At 44.0% G+C, this 18,699-nt stretch overlaps 1 protein-coding gene across 1 annotated transcript in view; it reads right to left on the bottom strand.

Moving 5' to 3' along the window:
• Positions 1-5,633, bottom strand: part of PLA2G4E (phospholipase A2 group IVE) — a 58,859-nt gene extending 53,226 nt beyond the window's left edge. Inside the window, 1 exon segment of the mRNA XM_016212303.2 lies at positions 5,451-5,633. Within this exon segment, the coding sequence (XP_016067789.2) occupies positions 5,451-5,633 (183 nt within the window).
• Positions 5,634-18,699: the final 13,066 nt, after the last annotated feature.

The raw sequence follows: 18,699 nt of genomic DNA, 5'->3' as shown, positions 1-18,699 counted from the left end.
AAACAGTGGAAAAAATATCCTTGGGTGAGGATTTTTAAAAAAAGGGTGTCATACCTGTGCTTGTGGAGCTTCTGGTGAAGTAGAATTGATAGGCAATGAACAAATAAATAAAAAGCAATTTATAATCATTAATTATGTCTTATGAAGGAAAAGAACAGGATGCTACAAAAGATACTAACAGAGGGTAATTCAGATTGGGGGAGGAGTCAGGGATGACCTCTCAGAGGAAGCAGCCTTTTAAGCTTGATGTTACAGGAGATTAGAGTTAGCTCTACAGGGCCATAGGGAAGAGCTGCCCAGGCCGAGGGCACAGCATGTGCAAGGCGCTGAGAGATGGTAAAAGTTGGTGTGTTTAGCAACTGAACATGTGTGTCTGGGGCACTGTGAGTAGGGAGGGATGAGGTGAGAAATGTCTGGGAAAGTGGGCAGTTGGCTGGATCACATAAGGCCTTGAAAACCAGGGTAAGGATTTGATATTTAATCTTAAGGGATTGGATGCCACTGGCAGGTAATAAGCAGAGAAATGACGTGAATAAGATCACTCCTGGTGCTGTGAAGGGGGCAAATGGGACAAGACTGGGAGTGGGAAGATGAATTGTAGTGGTTCAGATGGGAAACAAATGGTGACTCAGGACAGGGTGAGGGGCAGAGATGCAGGGAAGTAATGGGATTCAAGAAACATTTTGAGATAGAACCTACATAGTCCAGTGGATTAGAGATGAGGGCAGGGGACATCCAGTTGGTTTTAATAACGTGGTGGGAAAAGATGTAATCCGTAAGGGTGGTCCCGAAGGGAAATCTATCAAGTACCAAAGTGGAAGGCAGATAGGGAGAGACTGGGGAACTGAGCCTTGAGCTGGGCCTGAAATGTGGGCCAGGTTAGGAAAGAAAGAGACAGCATTCCAGGAAGGAAGAAGCAGAATCCAGATGACAAGTGGGAATGAGCTTGCCTCATACCATGTGGGTGGCATTGAGTGGGATGAGCGCCATGAGGAAAGGGTGCTACTGGAGTGGGGAAGGAGCAGGGGTGGGGCCTGATTACTCCAGACCTCTGAGGCCACGCAGAGGTATCAGCCTTGATATCAGAGATAATGGGAAGCTGGATGGGCTCTTAGACCAGCAGCCAGCCAACCACATCTCACTCAACGCGCCAGGTCTGTGCCAGGGGCTGCAGAGACATGAGTAAGTGGACACAAAGCTTGTGCTTCCTGAAAATACTTACTGACAACCTGCTCTGATGATAGCATGGGATGTTAGAGAGAAAGCCTCTTGGCCCTTGGTTTCTTCCAGCCTCACCAGCTATCCATCTCAGCCTCCTTTCATGGCTCTTCTGCCTCCACCAGGCACCTCGCAGGTGGAGAGCAGGGGGGCACAGACTGCGTCTCTTTCTTCTGCCTCTTCACCCCATCCTTTGGAGATCTCATCCAGGTCTGTGGCTTTAAAAGCCATCTCGATTCTGCTTCATGTTCTAAAACTAATTATCTCCTGAACCGATCTCCTGAGTTCTAGCCTTGCGTTTTCAATTGCCCACCTAACATCTCCACTTGGATACAGAACTGGCACCTCAAATTTAAAATGTCCAAGCAAAAACTTCCAGTCCCCTCCACCCAAACCCATTTTTACATGGTGTTTCCCAGCTGAGTGAGTAAGGGGTACCTCCCAGTTATTAGGGCAAAAGCCTAGGGGGCATCTTTGATTTCTCATTCCATAGCCAATCTATCAGCAAGCCCTGGAAATTCTGCCCCCAGAAAAGTTCAGAATCTGTCCACATCTATCGTCCATTACTACCGCCCTAATCAAGCCACTGCCACTTACTCCGAGCCTACAGCAGAAGCCTCATCCGTCTCCCTGTGCGCTCGAGTCCCCAGGCAATCCGTTCTCCCCAGACCAGCCAAAGTGATCAAAGCCCTCTGCTGGCTCCCCAGGGCTTCAGAACAACACCAGAGCTGCTTTCTGCAGGACCTGCCAGCTAAGGCCTGACCTTATTTTCTACCACTGACTTCTCTCTTCTCCTGCTCTTTGCTCCCCAGACACACTGGTTTTCTCTCTGTTTCTAGAACAGACCAGAACAAAGGTCTTGTGCCCACCTCATGATCTTTGCACTTAGGATTTGCTCTCTCTGGAACTCTTTTCTATCAATCTTCTCATTGTTCAGACCTTGGTTCAAATGTTACCATCCTATCTGATGTCTCTTCCCTGCTGCCAGTCATTCTCCATCACATATTTTGTTTTGATATCTTTGACACATAAATAGTCATGTATTTATTTATTGAATGTCTTCTCCATTAAAATGTAAGTTTCAAGAGAGCTGGATCTTGTCTGACCTGCTCTGTGCTCTATCTCCCACTCCTACAACACTAGGTGCACAGTGGAACTCAATAAATATTTGTTCAATAAATAAATAAATGCTTTGGATGTGATTCCTGGTCTTCTTGAAATGAAAGATATGTAACAAGCCACAGGAAGAGTTACCTAAGAATACAGTACAGGAAATGGTAACCCTGAGAAACTCATTTTTGCTGAAGTGTTGCTGGGTAACAATATGCTGCCCAGTAATGCCAGCTCTAATGGGGCCTTAGAAAGATAAAGGTATAATCCACTGGGTTGTCCTGGAGAGGTTTCCCTCCAGGACCAAAGTAGAGGGCAGATGAGCTATTTGAAGATTGGTGGGTCCTTGTGGTTCCTTCCAAATTATCCATGTAAGTAATCAAGGACTCCTCTGTCACTGAATACACACACATCCTTTCCCACTCCAGCCCTGGCCAGTGTGGCTCAGTAATTAGAGCATCAGCCCACACACCAAAGGCTCATGGGTTCAATTCCCAGTCAAGGGCACATACCTGGGTTGCAGGTTTGACCCTTGGCCCAGGGCTCATGTGGGAGGCAACCAATTGATGTGTTTCTCTCACATTGATGTATGTGTGTCTCTCTCTCCCTCTCCCTCCCACTCTCTAAAAATCAATGGAAAAAATATTCTCAGTGTGAATTAATAAAAACAAAACAAAACAAAACAAAAACAACCAGACTCACTTCATACATACACTCCCTAACATCACACCCCCTTTTTGCAGGGCTGGCTGTGAGTTTTACCTTGTTCAGATATTTCATAAAGGTCTTAGGGAATGACCAAGTGACCAATTTCTAAGAAATTTGTAAAAATAAAGCAACTATAATGGCCCTGACTGGGTAGCTCAGTTGGTTAGAGCATCATCCTGATATGCCAAGATTTCAGGTTCGATCTCTGGTCAGGGCACACACAAGAGACAACCAATAAATGCAGAAATAAGTAGAACAACTAATCAATGTTTCTCTCTCTCTCTCAAATATTGAGTTTAAAAAGCCTTTTACATTTCACCATGAATCTTAATAAATTATAGTACAGGCACACAATAGAATACTATTCAGCCATTAAAACAGTAATTATGAAGTTTAAGTATCAATCTAGAAATCATTCATGGCTATAATTTTAGGTTAAGAAAAACCCTGGGCATAGATCTGGTATAAATATGATAAGCACAACTATATCAACATTATCTAAGGAGAAAAAGACTGAAAGGGAATCGTTACCATGTTAATAGGATTATGGTGGATTTTTCCTTTATGTTTCCAAATCTTTTTAAAATTACTTTTACATATATAAAAATGAAAATAGAAAGATGAACTGTAATGTCCTTGTGCGGTTGTCTCTGCCCCAGCCCTGTGGCCTTTCTTCTTTTCCCTCAGGCAGCTGGAACAAGATGAGCAACGGCGGGCACAGCTATGTTCCTGCACGTCAGGCACGGGGACGATGGGGCCCAAAGGTGAGATGTAATCATAAAGTCATAACAGCAACAATGGTTGACACTGTTCCAACTTCAGGCACTCTGCTAAGCATGTTATTTATTCCTCGCATTCTTTTTCCCCCGAAGGTGAAAAAAATGGAAGTCTGAAGATGTGAAGGAGCTGGTCTGAGGTCACAGTGCTGGCAAATGACAGAGAAAGGTATGGAATCTGGGTCTGATTCTACAACCGATGCTCTTGACCACTCTAACAGGGCCAACACGTGTATAAATATTGAACCACTGTGTTTTAATGGCTCTTATAACTTTCGGTCCGTCACTTCTAGGTGTGAGTCAGGAGGTGAGGCAGGCCCCTGACCTCTCTAGCAGGCAAGCACTGGGCACACGGCCCCTGCAGCGTATCAGGAACAGGCCTGGCCTACTGGACCACAGGGGCTTCTGGACAGAAGATAGAATCAGGAAGACGAGGGGAGGAAAGCCTGCTTGTGGGGGCTGGAGAATTGCAGGAAGGGAGGGCGGGAAGGTGTGAGCACTGGGACATGACTCCTGATCACTCTTCACTTGTGGCTCTGGGAGGAATCATGGGCTGGGGCCCTGGTGCTTCCTGTCTGGTCAAGGGCTGGGTGGTGTCCTGGGAGGATTGGTTAACCTCCAGCAGCCCCAATTTACCTTGTGTAGTAGACGGTAGGTTGATAGCCACAACTATGAAGTGGGACCTACTGGAGCCAGGAAAGTTGAGCCCATGATCTAGGCCCAATACGGACCCACCAAACCAGGGTCCGACAGAGGATGAGGCAGAGACAGAGGGCTCAATAGGAAGCGAAGGGCCCATGATCAGTGCTCCCTGTGAGTGAGGCTCAGGCCCACAGAAGGAAGCACAGCTAAGCCCTTGCATAGCTCAGCCTGGCATGGTCACCGAGACCATAGCAACCAGAGGGGCACAAGCGCACTGCCCCCTCCTCGATGGCTGGGAGCCTACAGGAAGCTCACACACTACCCAGAGGAGAAGCTGGGGAAGAAGATCTGGATCCACTGATAATTACCTAAAGACACTGTTCAATTTTTGTAGCTCACTAAATTTACAGATGGGATTTCTTTAAGGCTTTCTCTTCACTGACTAATAGATGGCGTCCACGAGGAAGGCTAAGTCAGTACATCCCCTCCAACTCCCTTTGAGTTGCATATGATGACATTTATGTGCCTGCCCTGCCCCTATGCTAGATTGCACAATTTGAGCATCTATTACATCTCAGGCAATCTGCTAGGTCTTTCACATGCAGGATCTCGTCCACTGTTCTCAGTATCATATTAACAGAAATATCTTCAGTCTCCTATCTCCTGTCAACTAGCTGTGTGACCTTAATCCCTTTGAGTCTCAGTTTCTTCATCAAATGAAGATACTAATCCCTTCCTAGCTGAGTGTCAGGCACAGAGAACACACTTAGTAAAAGGTTGTCATCATTTTAGTTAACAGTTTTTTGGGGCACAGTGACAAGTAAGGACAGAGATGTGATGAGGGTGGGGCTGAAAGAATGTCTCTGGGAAAGAAAAGAATTAACAAAAACACAACCTCTTAACTCTGCAACAATGCAGGTGATCTTTTTCAGAGTCAGGGAAGTGGGGGTAAAACATAAGGTACCAGGAACCCTCTGTCCAGGAATCCAGACGTACCTGAGAGCCCCACGGGGCCATAGGAAGGAGAGGTGGGAAATCAGGAGTTTCCAGGTCCTGTGTATGCTCAAACTCACTGACATTTCTTCCAGACCTGCTGTCTTCTTCATCCCCTTGTAGGCTCTGTGAGACAAGCACATCAGCTCCTAGGCCAGGATGGCCTTCCAAGGCCTGGAGAGTCATCCCAGCCACGACCACCTCTCTGGGGCTCTGCACAGGCTGTGGGGAGCTGGGGCTGCTTCTTAACAGCGAGGTGTCCAAACATCCTTGGGAAATTTCAAGAGAGTTTTACAAAAAAACGAAAGTAATGCCATCGGATTCCTCCTGAGGTAAATGTCCTGATGAATTATTAAGGCGGTGAAGGAAGTCGGGCTTAGCTGAAGGAGTCCCACATCTCTGTGACTGTTTCAAACAACCTGAGCTTTCTTTGGTGGAGAGAACTTTCCTGTGCTGCACGAAAAGTAAGCAGAGAGCTAGAATTATGCTCACATAGGGCAGCTCTTGGTCAAGGGAGGACTGCATTTCCTGGCTGAGAGCCAGGCTCACAGGTAACTTCTTACTGCTCAGAAGCTATTTTTAAAGTTGTGAAACTCAATATATCAGTGGGGAGGAGTAGGGGAGGGAGGGCTGGAGGTGAGGTGGCTGAGGTGCCCAGGTCCCTGAGGGAGACTCGCTTTCCTGGGAAGATGAAGCCACTTGCCCAGTGCTTGGCTGGCACTCCCAGATCTCTCTTTTGAGCTCTGAAAATAAATGTCTGGCCTGGTGTTCAGGGCTGATGTTGGGCCTGTGGGCCAGAAAAGAATGTAATAACTTATTCTGATTCTCACTTCAACCCTTTCTTTGGTTTAATTGGTACTGTGTCTGGCGGTTGAAGGGGGGTATGTCTGATAAAGTTCATTTGTCTGTCAAGACTCGAAAAATGGGCCTGAGCGTCTTCAGGATACACCAAGGTTGAGGTTTGACCTTTAGTCAGGGCACACACAAGAAGCAACCAATGAATGCATAAATAAGTGGAACAACAAATCGATGTTTCTCTTTCTCTCCCTTTCTCTGTCTCTCTCTGTCTCTGTCTCTCTCTCATCAATAAATAATTTTTTTTTTTTTAAAAAAGACCCCCAAAATGGAGGGTGGCCCAGCCCACAACCCAAATCTAACCATAAGTAAGTCTGTGCTTACCAGAAACATATGTCAGGGAAACCTGAGAGATACCAATCACAGTCCTCCAACTCAGCTTCAGCCAGTTTACCTCACCCTGGAAAAGAGGACCTGTTGTTAGCTGTATAAATGTAACAGAATGAAATGGTTCCTCTTTTGATAGCCCGCCGGCTGATGGCTAATTAACTAGAGGAATTCTGCTTGAGGCTTGAGCAGCCCCTTGTTGGCAAAGAGGTGGGGAAATATGCACAAGGTAATGACTGTTTTTCAAAGATTCACAAGTCTCCATAACTGAAATCAGATCAGTGGGAGTCCACATACCAACCAGGACCAAAGAGACCAAGAAATTTTGCACTCTTCCTTGGATCCTTTTAGACACCTGCCTATGCCAACACCCATCTCTTGCCTCTCTTCCTCCCTTCCCTTAATGTTAAAAGATGCCTGAACTCCAGACTGTTACGATGGATTTGAAAATCAGTTTTCCCATCTTCTCAAGCTAGACCTTCTTGATCAATAAACATTCCCTTGCATTTCTTTTGAAGCATTGGGTACACAAGCCTCCACATTGTCTCTTCTAACACTCTATAATACTCCCTTTTGCCCCAAATCCCCCCGGAAGAGTGTTCTATTGCTTGTGAGGCACTCCACTCCCCCAGTCCATGGATTGTTTCTCCTTAAATAAAGGACATCAAATTTGTTACTAATTGTTTTAGTTTTGTTATTTACACATCACAGTTTGATGTTAAAGATAAAAATACAAAACTAAAAACAAACTGTGTAGTTTGCAACTGTTTTAAAATGTACGTTCAAAATGCACTTTCTTCATTCCACATGTTGGCTCTGAGTGACCCTCTCTAGTTGGGAACACCCTATCACCCCCCATTTCAGGACTCTCTTTTCTGAGGTTGTCGTTTTCTAGTGGCGACTCTCTCTAGCCTAAACAGCCAGACCCCACAGTCCAACTGACTAGACTTGCTGGGGTGGGGAATGTCCGGCTCACAGGCCATATGGGGCCTGTGGAATCATTTGGTCTGGCCCTGCCAAGGCAACTGTAGGTGGGACTCAAAATTCAATAAATCAAGGAGCTTTTTTCATAGCTAAGTTTTAAGGTGATAAATTTGTATGGCCTGTGAATGATGTTATAAATACTCAAATGGCCCTTGGCAGAAAAAAGGCTCCCCACCCCTGGACTAGAGGCACATGTTTGGGTGGAAGATGTGTATAAAGTGTGTTTTTCCTATTTGTGCTGAGGGGCAGCAGGATTCCACTTTGGCATAGGGTTATTTCAAGCTGAAGGCAATCGAGAAGAAGCAGATACAAGAAAATGCCCTCCCCCTGTTTGCTTAAAAGCATGACATAAATTTACAAAGGTGTCCCTCTTCCCCTCTTTACCAGGAAGGACAAAAGGTAATCACCAGAGACAGCTCCAGGCCCTCATCAGCCCAGAAAAACACCAGAGGAATCCACATGCTAAGCTTTCTAACTAGTCCTTATCTCCCATTAGTTCTGAAACTGGACACAATGGGTCTGGGCTGCCTATCACTACTTCAACCAATTAAGAAGAGACAAGGTTGAAACATATTTGAGTGTTTATTCCATTATTGCCAGCAAAATGGGAGAGCAGAGGGAATTGTCCACATAATATCTGCTCTGCCTTTCCCTTATTACCTGACTGGTTATATAGGGCTGCATGCAAGGGGGAAAGGGGAGGAATGGCTGCAGGGCCTGTGGTCCGTGTGTCTCCTTCCAGAATCTTGAAGTCTGATAACAAGGTAGTTCATTTTTAATGGTGTTAAAACCCAATTCCAAAAACCCAGTTCTGCCAGTTCCTGAGACCTGAGAATAGTCAGCATTCTTGAGGCAAACTCCCAGAGAGGGGTCAGGCTCCAGGCACAGCAACCAAATCATAGCGAAGTGCATCCTGCCCTTTGTCTGTTCTCAAAATGCATTTTCTTTTCTGAGCAATGGACCCATCCAGGCCCCAAGGTGTCTCATCTTTTTACAGCTCTGTTTTCCTTCTTGCAGCACACCTTCCAGTTTCCCTGGGTCTGTAGGAAAACTTCTTATCTATAGTTAGTAAGGTGAATAATCATTAAACAGCTATGGTCCTATTCCTATTAGGTGCCTCCCCACTTTCACAATCACCGTTAACAAAGTATAATCAACATATCTGCCCCCAACAGTTCCCCAATATGTTCACTTTTCTATAGTTTGCTCCCCTAGAGAATCAAGGTCCTTTTCCTTTATCTTGTCATTTGTCTAAAAATGTATTGTCCAAGTTCTCACCACTAACTCAAAGGAATTAACTCATCTCCAAGTGCTCCTCTGTGTTACATGTTGGTTACCTGTGTTAATAACCATCTTCTTGTTTCTCTCGTGTTAATCTGCCTTTTGTGAGTCTAATTTACATGACCCCAGGCAGAGAACCTAAAATGAATCCCTTGAGGAGATGAGGGAGGAGACAAACCCTCCGTGACAGTTCCCTCTTCTCCAAGCCCCATACCTGGAAGGCTTCAGCCCTATCCACCCCCAGTCCATGCCTGCTTCTTACTTCAGGTTTATGGCTCACTCTTGGAAGAAAGTGCCTAAACAGCTTTTCTTAGAGAAGGAAGATGAAACAGTTTTCAAGCAACAAAAGCCCTTTTCATTTTGCTCAAGAAAGGGAGGTGGGGCTTTATCAAAAGGAGCTGATTTATCTTCAGCCATGGATACAAGGAGGTAATAATCAATTAGAATATCTCCTTACAGGTCCTTGGAAAAAGGATTGGGTGACATCAGGAAAGACAGGAAGGGCTGGGTGCTCCTCCAATAGTCCCTGACTCCAAACTGGATGGAGCAAAGCAGTTAAGGAGTTGGCGTGGGCTTGTGGGGTGGGCGGTGTTCTCACAACTAGAGAGCATACTACTTGCAAGTTACCTAACCTTTCTAAGCCTTGGTTTCTTCATTTGTAAAATAGGAATAATAAAGATGATGCCAGCCTCATAGAAGTGTGAGAATCCACGCCTGGCAAATAGTAGTCTGTAATCAATGTTAATCCCCTTGAAACCAGACACAAGGGGTCCGAGGCCACCTGTCACTACTTGAGCTAAATTAAGCAGAGACAGGATTGAATCATATGTGAGCATTTATTCCATTATTGCCACAAAATGGGAGAGCAGTCGGTTACCTTGGAAATTCTGCTCTGACTCTCCTTGCCAGTTGGCTGATTATACACCAGTGAGGGAGAAGATAACTACCTGCAGCTGTGAGCTACAGGTGTAAGAGAGAAAGGGGAGGGGAGGGAAGGGGAGGGAAGGGGAGGGTCTGCAGTCTGGCCGTCAGGAGCTCAAAGTCCAATAACCAGGGGGCTAATCTTCTATGATATTACAAACAGCTCAGCCCACTCCTGGGACCAGAGAATGGTCAGTGTTCCTGAGGCAAACTCCTGGACCGGGTCAGGGTCCCGGCACAGCAACCAAATCAAAGTGTATCCTGTCCTTGGCCTGTTCTCAAAATGTATTTCTTTTCTGAGTAATGGACCCACCGAGCCATCTTATCTTTTCACAGCCTTGTTTCAGCCTCCAGTTTCCCAGGGTCAGTAAGAAAACTTCTTATCTATAGTTAGTAAGGTAGATGATTATTGAACAACTGTGGCTCTGTTCTTATTATGTGCCCTTCCCCACTATCACCTTTTCTGTGTAATCCTCCATTACAGAGTGTGGCTTAAATAACCCAGCTTGCTACCAGAATGGATATATGTGAATATCACAGATCTATTGCAACTTCTAAAATTATCTCATTTTTAAAAGTATATATATATATATCCCCAATACATTTAATGTAAACATTATATACATAGGCTTTCTTTTCTTATTCCACCAAGGCAGGGGTGGCCGTTTTCCTAACTTTCCTTCAAGAATCAGCGTTGAGAGTGGTGTGCTTGGCATCACTTCCCCACACCTGCCCCCTCCCATACACCTGGGAGTTCTTCACAGAGCAGGAAATGACAGGATTTGGCTCGAGTTAAAATTTTCCTCATTCTAGGGCCCAGAATGCAGAAATAGGGAAAGGAAAGTAGCTCAGAGTCAGCCTGTGGCCAAAGCTGCAAACTAAAAACCCTTTTGGACCCTACCACCCTGGTACTAGGCCTCAGGGAAAGTGGCTGTGGGCTGGTGCAAACATCGGGAGCTGAGGGACACAGGGTGGGCCTGAGCCTGGAAAGTGGTGGGCAAGCCCAAACCCCCTGCCCCAGGGAAGTAGCTACTCTGGGTGTGTGCTCTGCAAAGCCCTCTCAGCTTCACTCCCTGAGATGGGGTGACAGGCAAGCCAGGCAGCAGATGCTGGCTGGGACCACAGTCAGCCTGACCAGATGGCCCAGTGTTGGGCAATGAGGACAACCCCAGGGCAGCTGGAGCTTCCGTATTTCATCATCGGTTCTGCAAGACTGGGAGCTGAGATTGCTTGTGCTTGGTTCTGCAAGACTGGGAGCTTGGTTCTGCACGATTGCTTGTGCTTCACCGTGTTAGGTTTGGACAAAAACTTAATATTCCTGAGGACTCACTCCTCCCCTGCATGAGAAAGTACCTTCAGATGAACTCAAACAACACCCTGTTCATTATGCTTGGTAATTCTCCACTCCCGCTCACAAAAACCACACGGGGGACCAAAAAGTTCCCTCCCTACACCCTATAAAGAGACTTCCTCTCCAATCACTCAGGGCTGATGCCATTTGGAGCTCAGCCCATCTGTATTCAGATGCTTTAACCATCTGTATTCAGGTGCCCTACTAAAATTGCCTTTACTTTCTCATCTGGCCTCCTGTGTTCTTCCTCAGCAAGCCTAACACAACGGTGACACGGTGTGGCAATGAAAACAAAAACAGCCAAAAAGTCAGGAGAAAACCTTGGCTGAAGGGAAGTTGTTCAGTTTCTTCTCGGGATTTTAATGACCAGGACCCACCCCTTTGGGCTAAGTAACAGACCCTGGGGGAGGGAGGGCGTGTGGTTATCACTGGCAGGAAAAATCCTGGAAGGAAAGACATTTATAAGTGGACTGGTTGGAGGTTTGAAGTCAATTAGATTGATAATTAACGCAGTCTTAATTTGAAATCCCAGAGAGTAATTGCACGCTGTTACCTTGAGGGCGAATCGTCACCCCTGGCTTAGACGAAGATCATGTAAAACACCCATGACAAGTTGTGAAAACTTCCTGACACCCAGGAGAGCGTGCTCCCCCTTTCTAGATGAGAGGCTCAGGATGCTCACACTTTCTCCAGAGGCGAAGGCTCTTCCTCTTCCTGGTGCCTCCATCCGCGAGTGGTCCTGCCACCCACCCAGTTGCTCAGTGGATTGATTAGTCAGGGCTCTTTCATAAACAGCGATTTGTTGCCTCATCTAGCCTAGAAAGACACTGGATTAACTCACAGCATTGAGAAATGAAGCTCCTGGGAAGCTGAGGAAGGATAGAACCTGGGATTCAAAGCAGCAAGACTTCCTCTTCCTCTCCTTCTCTTAGCCCTGACCTCATTTTCTCCTAATGTGGATTGTCCCCTTCCACCTGCGGGGATATAGCCATTGGCAGCCCAAGCTTAGCGAGCCCCATATGAAGGGGCAAGTTTTATTTTTTACCAGGCACTTTTATCCTAGGGAAGGGCTCTGATCAGTTAGCTTGAGTTCACTGTCTGCCCCTGGGCCAAAGAGATGACATATTGTGATAGACTAGTCCTGACCACACCCTCTCTCCTGAGGCCGCTGGGCAGGGGTTGATGGCAAAAGATCATGGGAAGGCAGGCACAAATGGAAGGCTATTACAGTCCACTCTGCAGATGCTGGCACCCCCAGGGGTTTAAATAAACTCTTCATTGAAGCTTAATGTACTTACAGAAAAGTGCATGAATCACTGTGTGCAGATCAAGGAATTTTCACTATTGAACACACCTACAGAACCAGCACCCTGATCAAGAGACAGAACGTTATTACCAGTATCCTAGAAAACCTCCTTGTGTTTCTTTCCAACCACTACTCTCCTGACCCCCAAAGGTAAACGCTGTCCTGATTTTTATACCATAATTCAGGGGTGGGGAACCTCTGGTCCACAAAATTATTTGGTCTGACCCTGCCAAGGCAACCGCAGGTGAGACTCAAAATTCAATAAATCTAGGAGCTTTTTTCAAGCTAAGTTTTAAGTTGATAATTTTGTATGGCCCACAAATGATGTTATAAATATCCAAATGGCCCTTGACAGAAAAAGGTTCCCCACCCCTGCTATAATTCATCTTATCAGTCTTAGAACTTTATATAAATGCAGTCACTCAGCATTATTCTTTTATGCCTGGCTTCTTACAAACTCAATATTATATTTATAAAATCCATTCATATTGTTTTGTGTGTAGACACAGTGTTCATTTTTATAGCCGCATAGATTTGTTTATCCATTTTACTGTTGATGGACATCCTAGCCAGAAAGAGGGAGTTCCAAGTTCTACTGGATTGTGATACTAGTTCAGTGAGAGGCTTTACCTAGGCATTTGTCTTTGAATTTTGCTCTAAATTATGTACTTCTTTGAATATACATAGTTATATGTAAATGCTGGTTACTAATTAATATTTAAGGTTGCTACATGAGTTTTAAAGTATATTTAATGGAAAGATTTAGAGAGTGATGAGTATGCTCTGTGCCCTGTGGGGCCCACCACGCCACACCTTTCTCTGTCCTGGCAGTGGTCATGGGGCAACACATCCCTCTAATGGTAGCCACCTAAACTGCAACCATGACTCAGAAGAAGTTAACTACCAGTTTTTCAAACGAGGCATTATTGCCAAGTGTTACAACCCAGATTATTTTTTAAAAACCCACAAAATAGAAAAACAAAAACAAAAAAACACTTTCACAGAAACATCCAGAATACTGTTTGACCAAATACCTGGGCATTATGGCCCAGCCAAGTTGACACATAATAAGATGAACCATCACAGATACTCTATGTCGGGTTAAGTAAATGTCCTTCTATTTCTAGTTTTTTAAGAGCTTTTCATAAATCCTGAGTTTGTGTTGAATTTTATGAAGCAATTACTTTTATATTCCTATCTTCATTTAGTCTATATATTGTTCAATAAGATGTATAAGTTTCATATTATAAAACCATTCTTGATCGTTGAGATAAATCCAACTTGATCAGGAAAAAGGAATGTCAATTCACCCTTTGCTCACCATTCCCACTGCCACCACTTTGGGCAGAGAGCAGAGTGCCAGCCCAGTTTCAGGACAGGTGATGAAACAGCCTATAGGGCCTTCCTGTCCCTACCTCCAGCTAAGGGCCTGGCCGAGGAGTGGCTCACGGGCTGCAGGAAGAGGCTTGAGCAATTCACAGGGAGCCTGTGGGTGGGGCCTGACAACTGCCTGAGTCACAGTCCTCACCCAAATTGGGGTGGGGCTGACAGGGCCTCCTAGCTCTTTGGTAGTCAGGGGACCTGGGGTAACAAAAGCTAGTCAGGGGATGAGGGAGAGGCAGAAAAACACACACACTCATGTACCAGGTATGGCCTTAAGCCTCAGCTCTGCCCACTCAGGGGCTGTACAGAACTCCTCGGTGTTCTCTGTCTTTATTGTAACTTTCCCAAATTGAACAAGTCTTTTTTTCTGCTTGTGCCCCTCCTCATTCTTCAGATCATAGGTGCCCTGAGTCCATCAAACCGCAAGGTTGAGGGCACAGTCCCTCAGACTGCCAGGTCTGCCCAGGACTTCCAATCCCATTTGCCAGGGAACTTACCAAAATGTACCTTCTGCGGGAACAGCCCCACAGAACTGCCCTCACTCCAGATACCTCACTCCAGCTGCAAGTTGAGGGGTCCCCAGAACCACTGTCACTTCAGATCAGCTGGCTACAAATTCAGGGGGTCCCCAGAACCACCCTTAGGTTTGATAATTTGCTAGAACAACTTGCAGAAATCAGGAAAGCACTATACTTATGATTACAGCTTTTTTGTTTTGTTTTGTCTTTTTTTAAGGTAAAAGGATACAAATTAAAAGCAGCTAAAGGAAGAGATATACAGGGCAGGGTCCAGGAGTGGGGGAACGGGCTTATTGTCAGATTTGCGCTTGTGTGAGGTGATTTATGGAATGTTCAAGGAAGCCAGGTGTTGGTCTGCATTGGGTGCTGTTAAAAAGTGAGGGCAATTCCGTGTCTGGGTATCTTAATAATTTTTATCTATAATTAGTAAAGAAGCAGTGATCTTTCATGCTAAACAGGAGAGGGCAAACCTCGGTCATATTGGTGGTCACACTGATCTTGTTTTTGTCTATGCTCAGACATGATTACAGAGTGACTTATTCTGTCTCACTCCATCACACTTGCATAGTGATGCTGTCATCTGACTTTGGTGTTGTCATCTGATGTCCGTGTTCTGTGCAAGTGTGTTCAGCAGGGGACACCACAGCCCAGCAGTCAGTGCCAGGTCAGCTCCCAGCAGACTGAGCCAGGGGCTGACTTTTTTTTTCTCAGCCCTGAGTTTTAGTGGTGATAAAATGGGGATAATAATTCTACCGAACCTATTTGGAGAGCTGTGAGAATTAGGGAAATAATGTAAAATGCCTGGCATAAAATAAAAGACAATAGTCATATAAAATAATAAGAAATATATATGTTTGTCTCTGTTCCTGGTTTTTGATACATATAGAGCTCCTAAAGCTCCTGTAGAAAGGGGTGCTAGGTCATTCATTATGATATTTACTCTTTGACCCCACTTCCTGACACAGAGTTCCTAAGACCTTTGTAATTTCCCGAGTGATAGGATCATCTGACACCAAGTACTGCAGAATTTCTTGGGTAACAGGACTAACTTTTGTTCTAATGAGACGACTCTTGCTGGGCTTCTGGTTGGAGCCGCTGGTCACTGGAAAGGGGGCTGGTCACTGGAAAGAACCAAGCCATAATTAAACGTTTGGAACTTTCAGGACCATGCCCTGTTCTCAATAGAGGGGAAAGGGGCTAGAAGTAGAGTTAATAATCAGTCATGCGTATGTGATAAAGCCTCCATAAAAATCCCAATAGTATTGGGTTCAGGGAGCTTCCAGGTTGGTGAATACATCCATCCCAGGAGAATGACATACCCCAACTGCATGGGGACAGATGCTCCTGCTCTTGGGACCCTTCTAGACCCCTCTGTATGTACCTCTTCATCTGACTGTTCATCTATATCCTTTATCAATCCTTTAATAAACTGGTAAACATCACTAAGTGTTTCTCTGAGTTCTATGAGCCATCCTAGCAAATTATTGAGCCCAAGGAGGGGGTGTGGAACCCCAATATATAACTGGTTAGTAAGAAGCACAGATGACAGTTGAGGACTTGCAATTGGCATCTGAAGTGGAGGGAGTCTTGTGGGACTGAGCCCTTAATTTATGGGATCTGACATTAACTCAGAATTTAATTGAATTATAAGACATCTGTCGGTGTTGCAGAGAATTGCTTGGTGTGGGAGAAAAGCCCACTCATTTGGTGACCATAAGTGTCAGAGGGGTTCTGTGTGAGTAGTAAAGGAGAAACACAGGAGTGTTTTTTCTTACTCCAGCCAGTAGATACCATCATCAACATCACTGAAAAATAAGTGTTTCCAATAAAATGGAGAAATTGTAGAATCAAAATAAAACCAAATACATAAGAGGCAGAGGGATGAGGGTCCTGAGGAGAAGTCATCAGACGAGGACAATCCCAGAGCCAGGGTCTGTCACTGACACCCACCTGGGGTCAGGGAAGCCATAGTTGTGAGTTTGTGTGTGTGTGTGTGTGTCTTTGAGTGTGGGAGATCATAAGTGAGTGTGGCAGCAATACATAATAAAGGATTATATAGGGTTGGGCAAAAGAAGGTTTATAGTTGTTCAAATGGAAAATAATATAATAATTAATAAATGGTAATAAGGAATAAACTTTGGCTCAATGGTTTGAGCATTGAAGGGTTGAGGGTTTGATTCCTGTCAAGGGCACGTATCTGGGTTGCAAGTTCAATCCCCGGTCCTGGTCAGGGCGTGTATGGGAAGCAACCAATCAGTGTGTCTCTCTTACATTGATGTTTCTCTCTCTCTCTCTCTGTCTCTCCCTCTCTTTCACTCTCTCTAAAAGTCAATGGAAAAAAATATCCTCCAGTGAGGATTAACAAAAAAAGTGAATAAACTCTTGTGTTTCAAGTGCTCACAATTGTCAGCCTACTTTTGTCCCACCCTATATATCATGACCAAGTGGGATTTGTCCCAGGAATGCATCCAAAAATCAATTATTTCAATACAGCACATCAACAGAATAAAGAAAAAAAAAACTACATGATTATGTCAATAGACCAAAAAAAAAGAAAAAAAAAAGAAAGAAAAGCATATGAAAAAATTCAGCACCTTTCATGATAAAAACACTCAAAAAACTTGGATTAGAAGGGAACTTCCTCAACCTGCCAAAGGGAATGTAAGGAAAACCACAGCTAATATCATACTTAATGGTCCAGATTGAATGCTTTCATTCCAATATTAGGCACAAACAAGGATGTCTGCCACTTCTACTCAACTTATACTGAAGATTCTAGTCGGGACAAGAAAAAGAAATAAAGGGTATTTAGATCAAGAAGAAAGAAGTAAAACCATCTCTATTTGCAGGTAACATGATCTTCTTATATGAAGAAAATTCTAAGGAGTAAAAAAACCTATTAGAGCTAATAAACAAGTTCAGCAAGATTATAGGCTATAAGATCAATATTAAAAATTTTTATTTCTTTATAATAAAAAGAACAATTCAAAAATAAAATTAAGAAAATAACCCAATTTACAATAGCATCAAAGAAAAGAAAATATTCAGGAATGTAATCAAAGAAGTTTAAGACTTGTGCATGGAAGACTACAAAACATTGTTGAAAGAAATGAAAGAAACCTACATAAATGGAAAGACATCACATGTTCATGAATCAGAAGACTTTCAATTGTTAAAATGGCAATACTCCCAAATTAATCAGATTCAACTCAATCCCCATAAAAATTCAAGCTGTCTTCTTTGCACAATTTGACAAGCTAATCTCAATATTCATATGAAAATTCTATAGCCAAAACAATCTAGAAAATGAAGAACAAAGTTGGAGGACTTATACTTCCTGATTTCAAAACTTACTACAAAGCTACAGTAATCAAGACAATGTGGTATCAGCATAAGGATAGACAAATGGATCAATGAAATAGAATCAGAGTCCAGAAATAACCCTCACATTTACAACTAACTGATTTTCAACAAGGGTATCAAGACTATTCAATGGGGACAAAAACAGCCTTTTCAACAAATGGTGCTGAAGTAACTGGATATCCACATGCAAAAGAATGAAGTCAAACCTGTACTTCACACCATTTACAAAAGTTAAAATGAATCAAAGACCTAAATGTAAGGCTAAAGCTATAAAACTATTAGAAGAAAACATAGGTGTAAATCTTCATGACCTTGGAATAGGCAATGGTTTCTTAAATATGACAACTAGAGCACAAGCAACAAAAGAAAATATAGATAAATTGGGCATCATCAAAATAAAAAATGTCTGTGCTTCAAAGGATATCATCAACAAAGTAAAAAGACAACCCACATACATTGAATCAGGGATTTCTATGTAGAATATATAAAGAACTCTTACAACTCAACAATAAAAGACAAATACTCCAATTAAAAGAAGGCAAAAGATTTGAATAGACATTTCTCTAAAAAAGATATCTAAAAGGCCAATAAGTATGTGAAAAGATTCTCTCCTTTTCTGTAAGATTTTTTAAAAATTGATTTTGAGCCTCCTGCTCGATCCCCAGTAGGGGACATGTGCCCCGAATCCATCTGATGACCCTTCGAGCACAGGACGACATCCAACCAACTGAGCCGCACCAGTCAGGACTGAAAAGATTCTTAACATCATTAGCCATTGGAGAAATGCATAGGAGATGCCACTTCATACCCACTAGGATAATTATAATTAAAAACACAGACTAACAACTATGGCAAAGATGTGGAGAAGTTGGAACCCTCACACAATGCTGACAGGAGTGTAAAATTGTGCAGCTGCTTTGGAAAACAGTCTGGTCCTCAGGGTGCTAGGGACCCTAAGCAGCC

The sequence above is a fragment of the Miniopterus natalensis genome, chromosome 1 (genome assembly GCF_054644295.1).
Source record: "Miniopterus natalensis isolate mMinNat1 chromosome 1, mMinNat1.hap1, whole genome shotgun sequence".
NCBI lineage: Eukaryota > Metazoa > Chordata > Mammalia > Chiroptera > Miniopteridae > Miniopterus > Miniopterus natalensis.
This window is presented reverse-complemented; position numbering and strand designations above follow the sequence as displayed.